The sequence below is a fragment of the Cervus canadensis genome, chromosome 9 (genome assembly GCF_019320065.1).
Source record: "Cervus canadensis isolate Bull #8, Minnesota chromosome 9, ASM1932006v1, whole genome shotgun sequence".
Taxonomy (NCBI): domain Eukaryota; kingdom Metazoa; phylum Chordata; class Mammalia; order Artiodactyla; family Cervidae; genus Cervus; species Cervus canadensis.
In genome coordinates, this window is record NC_057394.1 from 60,142,485 (window position 1) to 60,151,010 (window position 8,526).

Below are 8,526 nucleotides of genomic sequence, written 5' to 3' on the forward strand. Positions count from 1 at the left end.
TGAGGAAATTGAGAACACTGACTCAGAGTTTTCATTGATTTGAATATTTATAGAAAACCTGTCAGCCAAAGAATTGAAGAAAATGCTTAGCAAGCAGAGAAGAGCTCAGAAAAAGGCTAAATTAGAAGAAGAGAGAAAGCATGTGGAAAGGGAACATCAACCAAAAAATCAAAAGAAAAAACGGGATGAAGAAGAAGACAGCAGTGGTCTCAAAGAAGAACTTATACCTGAAAAATTAGAAAGGGTGAGATGAATACACTGTATTTATCTGATAAAATTTGTATTATTTAGTTCTGTGCTGACCATAAATATGATTTATTTGAATCTGTAAATCAGAAGCCAAATTTGTAGTATTAGCTAAGATCATTATGATACACATCAGTTATTTTTAAGTGATAATATGTGAGTTTTGGCTAATGCAAGTTATAGGTAGAATTGTGCTTGTGGTAGGCAGAATAATAGCCCTCCAAAAGGGTTCATGTTCTAATCCCTAAAAACTGTGAATGTATTATATTACATGGTAGAGAGAATTAAGGTGGCAGATGAAATTTAAGATGATTATTTAGCTGGCCTTTAAATAAGACAAGTAAACTAAGATCCCACATGCCTCAAGTATGGTGCAGCCAAAAAAAATCTGAAAAATAAAAACATGGACAGGGAGAGGATTCCTGGACTACCCAGTGAGCCCAGTGTAGTTAATTACAGGGGGCCTCAAGGAGATGAGGGAGGCTGGTAGGAGGGCTGAGTGATGGGAAAGGACACCATCCTCTGTGGCTGCCTTTGAAGGAGGGGGGAGCCCCGAGCCAGGAGAGGCGGGCATCCTGAAGAGGCCGAGAAAAGGCATGGAAACACTCTCCCTTAAAACCTCCAAGGGGAAATGCAGTCCAGTGAGACCCACGTTGGACTTTGAACCTACACAACTGTGTCAGATAAATTTGTGGGGTTTTGTTTTGTTTTGACTGCAGCGATTGGCATGAGAGACCTTAGTGGCCTAACTGACACCGTTTGGTGTCATTTGAGGGTCTCCAAGGACTCCAGAACCACAGTCCTGTATGTCTCAGTGCAGAGAGACTTGAGCAAGAGCAACGTGGTCTGTTAGACTAGACGCTCGTGAGGCTTGCGGGTGTGCAGGCGGGGGAGGGGGGGTGCCACGCCCGAGGACGTGGTCGGCTGCAGTTCCCTACTCAAAGCGCGGGTGAGGAGGAGGGAGAGGACCTGTGTGTTCCTGGCGCGGAGGCCGTGCTTCCATCACCTGCTCCTCCTCCAGGTTGGGCAGGGACTTTTTTCTTGTCCCTTCACGGTCAAGCTCGGTTCACACATTACTCGTGTGTGTGTGCATGTCCCCAGGATCACTGAGGCCCTGAGCTCACTGGGCAGGATGTGGGCCTCATGCCGCCATTTTTTTTTACTGTTTTGGGGCACGTCCTTTGCTTCTGTTGCATGGCTTTGCTGCCAAGCAAGGCTGCTTGGTTTTGTGGTTAAGTGAACCTGCTTTCTTTGAGTAATCATTAGCTTAAAGAGGTCTCCCATATTTTTTCTACTTAAATTCCCTCATGGGATTAGCTGTTTAATCACCTGCTTTGTCTCTGTCATAACCAGAGATTGAACGCATGCCCCCTGCATTGGGAGCACAGAGTCTTAACCATGGTACCGCCAGAGAAATCCCTAAATTTGCGTTAATACAGTAAATTTTTGGTAATTTGTTAGAGCAGCAATACAGTGAAATATGGCAGCATTTTATATACTTTACTAGAAAATGTTTTAGCTGCAAAGAGAATAGGACCTTATCTCCACAATTTTTTTCAAAATATTAATAGTTATCTAGGAACCAGATTTAGGGAAATATTTAGCTTTTTGGTTTATTCACTGTGAGTCTAGTATAAGTATTTTAAACTTGACTTTTTTTCAGTTATGTCATGCAGTTGTGTTTGTCTCCTTACTTTAAAATGTCTGTAGTTTAAGGGGCTTGGTAGCATAACGGTACTTGTAGTACCACTTCATTAAGTCTACAGAATAATTTTCTGTATTTTTTTATTTTTATAAAATTATTTTGAATTTTATAATCATGAAAACAATAGAGCTATTTCCATCTTGAAAAGTATTGACAGTACTTTGTTTATAGTTGGTAGTTTTAAATTTTTTTCTTGCTTCTTGGTTATATAAAGAGAACTATCTAGATTACTTCAGCTATGCATTAGTATAAAATTTGGGGGTAAATTTGACTTGTGTGACTGCTTTTTAAATACAATAATTTTTCTTTCTGTTTCAAAATAGATAGAAAATCCATTAGAAGAAGCTATCAAGTTTCTTATACCTCTTAAGAACCTTGTTGCTGATAACATTGACACTCATCTATTAGCATTTGAAATATATTTTAGAAAAGGTAATAGTTTGGATTCAGATTTTCATTTTTTATTTTATTGGTGACCATATTCAGTATAATGTTTATGAGTTAGATCTCTTTTTGTTTCTCAGATCTTCATTTCAACCTCCCACAAAGGCTCTAAATCCCTTTTTCCTTTGTTACTCAAAACTTTACTGAGGAATGGATTAGAATATTATGATCAAGTGAATTATTTGAACAGGCATACAGATTGTCTACCTGAAGTAATTCTTCATGATTTTTCAAGCATTTCTTTAGAAAATAAAAGTTGTCCCTGATAACTAAAATCAACTTTGAATTTTGCTTTTGAAGATTATAGGAAAGATAATACTATATTTCTGAATTTTAAGTGAGGCTAAAATAAAGGGAATAAAATAACATACTTAAATATTGATGCTGTTACTGTTCTAATTTTTTCTGACATAGGAAAGTTTCTGTTAATGCTGCAGTCTGTTAAAAGAGCTTTTGCCATCAACAGGAATAACCCATGGCTACATGAATGTTTAATTAAATTTTCTAAATCTGGTAAGTATAAAAAAGGTAATATTTATGTAAAAGTAATTATGACAGTTCACTTGTCTTCTATTAAGCTGGACATGAAAGAGATTAGTACAAAGAAAAAAGTTTGCAAAGTACTTAAATGAAGATACTAGCAAAGATATGTTAGAACTTAGTGCATTTTAAGCTGGAATGTTTTTATATTCCAAAGGAGCACTCCTATTTTTATTATGTAAAATATATCAGGCTTAGTAATGAATATGAATGTATTTCAATTGATGTTGTTTCAAAGGACAGGTCAGACATACTGTAAACTGCAAATGTTCTGTTTTAATAGTGTCTAATCACAGTAATCTTCCAGACACCGTGAGCAAAGTTCTATCTCAGGAAATGCAGAAAATATTTGTTAACAAGGATTTGGAAAGTTTTAATGAGGATTTTCTCAAACATAATGCTGCCTCTCTTCAGCATCTACTTTCAGGTTGGTGTTTAGCTCCCGGGGTTAAAATGTTCATGGCAAAAAGTTAGAATATGATGGGAAAAAAAGTTTGGCAAGATGATCAAACTATCAGAGAAAAAGAAAGGAACACAGTATAATTTTGATCTTTCAAATTAGGAGAGATTATTTTTAAACACAACCATACAGAATCTATGGGATGCCGCCAAAGCAATTCTTGAGAGAAGTTCATAGCAGTACAAGCCTTCCCCTGAAAATAAGAAAAATCTCTAACCTAACCTACCACCTAAAAGCAAAGGTTATTCGTGTTTGAAAAAAGAAGGCTAAAGTATGGGAAAGCTGTAGTGTATAAGCAGTCTCTTATTTTACTGCTACACGTGTGAATTGGTCTGACCAAGTAGGAAAACAGTTTGTCGTTCTTATCAAGAACTTTGTCTTTTGCTATGCCTATACATACTTGTGTAAATAATTTTAAAGAATCCAAAGCAAAGAAAGAGTTTTAAGGTCAAAGGTATTAACTGGAATTCTGTGTGTTAAGGATGGGGAAGAGAATGGAAGCAAATTTAATGCATGTCCAGTTATAGGGGAAACAGCAGTAGGACTGCAGGATGGACTGCCAGATAGAAATAGAAAGTGATATTTATTCAAAAGATTTGTAATAACAGGAGCAAACACTTTTATAATATATATACAGAATTAATATATAATACAGTCTCGACTGTGTAAAAATATACATAGCATAAAAGCTAAAGAGAAGCGTGTATTAAAGCTTTAATGATTGACTTTGAATGTTGAGGTTATGCGAGACTTATTTTTTCTTGTATTTTTATTACTTTATGTATTTTGTGTTTTGAGGACTTACTATATCCTGCCCTGTTAGAGGAAGGATTTTAGGCAGTCTATACGAGTTCATAAAATGACAAAGTGGCATTAAATGCAAACTAGAAAAAGACTTTAAACGGAGCTGGGAACAAAATAAATGAAGTACAGGATGTAATTAACTATGCTCCTACTTTAAGCCGTGTATTTAAATATTTTAACCTAAACTTTCTTGTTGTAAAGGAAAACTGCTTGGTTCTGTTATCTATGAAAAAAGTTAATTCCTATGAAAAATTACAGTTCTTCCTGGTAGTAAGGACAGGTGAGAATTTCTCATCAAAAACACAGGATAATGGAAGGAGATAGTTCTTACAATAATGGGAAATGCCTTTCTAAGCATTGTGTGATGTTCTCAGAAAAAGATAATTTTTGCCTTACTAAAAAAGAAAAAGCCATAAAGAAAATCAAAAGGCCGAGAAGGGGAAATACTCACAGATGTGTAACTGATTAAATTTAGCAATACACATACTAATCTTATAGATCAATAATAAAAATACAAATCAGTAAAAGACCAGCAGAAAAAGGAACATGGACCATGTAGTTTACAGGGGGAACATAAATTGTATTTTACTTCAAAATAGCTTTAAAAGTTACTTTCTTCATGAATATGCAAAGATTTTCCTGTTGTCCATCTATCACACTGCTCTTTGATAACAATTTGTTCCTTAGGTGTTTTATTTTAGAGTATCATGTTTCAAAAATGATTTTAGTTGAAATACTGACTAATGTCACAGGGGTAGCCCATATTTACATTTCTGAGGGGTGGGGTTGTTAACCCTGGTCCTGGTAAATGTTTCACAGCCATCTTTTATCACAGAAAAAGCCCCAATTGGTAGGGGGCTTTTTTTGTATGTGTCTAAACATAGTACGAATACTCTCCTTGTGGCCCCAAGCTGTCAGTGGGATATCATGGAATAGGGAGTTAGGGAAAAAAGGCCACAGTTGTGTGCAGCCCACTGCTGACTGGATACCTGGAGCCACGTTTTACGTCACTGGTCGGTTCAGATCAAATGTAAGATGTCCACATTTACTGGTTTTGAAATGTCTTGGTATTTCAGGTGCTAAAATGATGTATTTTCTGGACAAGTCAAGGCAAGAGAAAGCAATTGCTATTGCCACTAGACTGGATGAAACTGTGAAAGATAAAAATGTAAAGGTAAGATTTTTCACCAACCGATTGCCACAGATTGTGGATACCGAGTGAGCGAACAAAACTTCTCTTTGCAACGTAATTCCTGAGTGTGCTTTCAGAGTTACGTTTGGATTTGAATCTCAGCTCTGCTCGCTGTGAGCTGTATCATGTTAGGCAATTTACCTCTTTAGCGTCCTTTTCCTCATTTGTAAGTTGAGGATGAAAATATGGTCCATCTCAGAGTTAGCATAACAGTTAACTGAAATAGTAAACTGTGAGGTGCTTGGCATGTAGTAAGCACTCAGTAAATGGGAACTATTACTGTTAATAAAGGACACTTTCAATGATTACGGGCTTTCCTGGTGGCTCAGAGGGTAAAGCATCTGCCTGCAATGTGAGAGACCCGGGTTCGATCCCGGGTCGGGAAGATCCCTTGGAGAAGGAAATGGCAACCCACTCCAGTACTCTTGCCTGGAAAATCCCATGGACCCTGGCAAGCTACAGTCCATGGGGTTGCAAAGAGTCACACATAACTGAGCAGCTTCACTTAAATGATTATAGTTTCAGAGATTCACCTTTTTAAAGTATTAGAATTCTGTTGCTTTTTCAAGGCCTCATAGAAATGATTTTTTAAGTGTTCTTTTTTGTGGTGATTACTTGTTATAGATAGCAAGAAGTTATTTTAGAGTGAGGCCTTCTTGATTTTCTATTGCTTAATTAACAAACTACATCTTTTGATTAAGGTGATTATTAACCAGACTATTTTTTAAATAATTTTCATTTTTTCCTTGTTTACATAGACTTTAATAAAGGTTTCTGAGGCGCTGCTCGATGGCAGCTTTGGGAGCTGCAGCTCCCAGTATGAGGAGTACAGGACGGCCTGTCACAAGCTGCTTCCCTTCACTTCTGCTTTCCTGCCCGCTCTGAGCGAGTTCGGCAGTCACGGCGCGGCTCTGAACCACACAGCCAACTGTGATGTCTTGGCACATGAAACTTGAAATCCTCTAGAAAGTTGACGTCTCTTAGACTCAAAGCTGAATTCAGGTCAAGGTTTCTTTTCCAGCTTGTATTTTAATATAGATAAGAAATGAAATACTGTTGGCCCTTGAACAACATGGGTTTGAATTGCAAGGATCCACTTAATGTGTTGATTTTTTCCATAGTAAATACTACCTTACTCTGTCGTCCGCGGTTGGTTGAATCTGATGCAGAACCCAGGTAGGGAGGAACTCTGTGTGCACAGGCGGCCAACTATAATTGTATGTGTATTTTTGACTACACGGAGAGTCAGTGCACCTAACTGTTGCTTTGTGCAAAGGTCAGCTGTGATTGGATATCATTTTTTTGAATGAAGTATTCTGTAAGCTTATTTTATTCTTTATCTGACTCTGCCACTTTACGTAAAAATCTGTTAAAATTACCTGTTTGTTCTTGTACAGTTGTCGTAAATTTTTCCGTTGTTAGCATTGTGATGGTTGCTGTCACTTCATATTGTAACGATGATAATTTCTTTTTTTTTTTTTTGATGATAATTTCTTAATTAACCTAAGTTGAGTCCAGCTCCACTGTATTATTTTCTTTAGATTCAGGTTTCATTTCAGAATTCTATGTTTTGATCCCTTCTTGGTTTGTTTTGTTATTGTCTGTTTGCTTTTTAAAGCACATCAACATTCAAGTATTAACTGTATGTCAGAAACGGTATGGAACTCCTTTTGGCAAATATTTATTTAAAGCTTAACTTTAGTGTGATACTCTGTCCACCTTAATTTTTTTCTGATGTACCGTTTTCTTCTTAATATCCATGAAAATGTTATTGTCTGTTGAATAAGGGTACTGCAGTTTTATGTTGATGATTCAGGGTTTGGGGATCCATTTGCCTCTTAATCATGAAAATTCAGTGGTGAATTTGTAGCCTATTTAGGTCAGACTTGAAGATCCACAGGCAAGAATTATGCTTTTTTGACTCAATTGCTTTGTGTGTTCCCAGGTAGTTTAAGTAGTTTATATATGAGTGGTGTGCTTCAGGAGGGCGTAATGGGGCAGAAGACAAATTTCAGTGAGGTATTTTTACTCTTACAGCTATACATTGACTATTTAAATACATTTTAATATCAGCAAAATGAGAATCTAGACCATCAACTAGTTCTGTTACCGAGTCCAAGCTCACTCTGCTTGCCACATGATAGGGCAGTGAATCCCAGAGACGAGCTGTTGAGAAAAGGAAGAGACTTTATCTGGAAAGCAGCGACCGAGAAGATGGCAGGCCTGGTGCCTCAAATAACCATCTCACAGGGCCTGGATGCCAGATTCTTTTATAGATCAGAGATGGGGGGAGGTGAGGAAGCAAAGTAAAAAGACTGTTAGTCTTGCAAACATCTTCCAGAATGGCAGGCTTTAGTCAGGGGATGTGTTAATTTCTCCCTTCAGCCATCTGCAGGTAGACAGGGTTCTGAACAAAGGCACTTTAGTTTATAGGCAAGCACAGGGCAAGGGTCCTCCAGCCAAGCCATTAAGTATGATCATAACAAAAGCAAGTCAAAGAAACCATTTCCAACATGGAGTCAGAATTGGCTTCCTTCCTGCAACAGTGTAACTATTAAAACATAGTGGTGTTGAGCAATATTTAGGGGGGGATAGCTTTTGTTCTATCTTGTACAGAAAACAGTAATAGCATCATTGAATATGTTTTTTTCAGAACCATATGTCTGTAACTTTAATACTTCCTTTTAAGACAAATATAAATTCAAAAGAGATTTTATTTAGAGAAACTGTTCTAATTAAAATTGTTTTCCTTCACACTAAGTTAATATTTAGATTCATAATTGTTGAAAGAAAAGAATTCACTGTAAAATAATGCCAACCTATATAATGCTGTAATAAATTATTTTGTACTTACTTGTGTTTGTGTTATTGCTTCACACTATCAGAATTGCTTTTTTTTTTTTATTGCTTTACACTATCAAAATATTTTTGCAAAGTGATTTTCTTTGAGAGAATACGAAATTATCTTAGTTTTACAAGTTTATTTTTTAAAAAATAACCACCTACCAGTATTAGTGCCACAACAGCTTGGCTTCTTTTTAGTGTTTTAATAATATTAGAAGTAGGCTATCTTTGTCACTAAATACCCTGGGAAACATGTAATTTGTCATGTTACTGTCAGTAAGTGCCGTTTCT

General features: G+C 36.6%; 1 protein-coding gene across 5 annotated transcripts in view; it reads left to right on the forward strand.

Annotated features, from left to right (window-relative positions):
* The window catches only part of NAA16 (N-alpha-acetyltransferase 16, NatA auxiliary subunit), a 67,199-nt gene extending 58,956 nt beyond the window's left edge, over positions 1–8,243 (forward strand). For 4 of the 5 annotated variants that reach the window (XM_043477725.1, XM_043477726.1, XM_043477727.1 and 1 more), the window contains 6 exons: positions 54–244; positions 2,275–2,383; positions 2,810–2,908; positions 3,219–3,362; positions 5,276–5,373; positions 6,150–8,243. In XM_043477725.1, coding sequence (XP_043333660.1) covers positions 54–244; positions 2,275–2,383; positions 2,810–2,908; positions 3,219–3,362; positions 5,276–5,373; positions 6,150–6,347 — 839 coding nt within the window. In that variant the 3' untranslated portion in view covers positions 6,348–8,243. Of the gene's footprint in view, positions 1–53; positions 245–2,274; positions 2,384–2,809; positions 2,909–3,218; positions 3,363–5,275; positions 5,374–6,149 lie in introns of those variants that run through there. The other variant, XR_006271174.1, reaches the window with a different exon arrangement.
* The last annotated feature ends 283 nt before the right edge of the window (positions 8,244–8,526 follow it).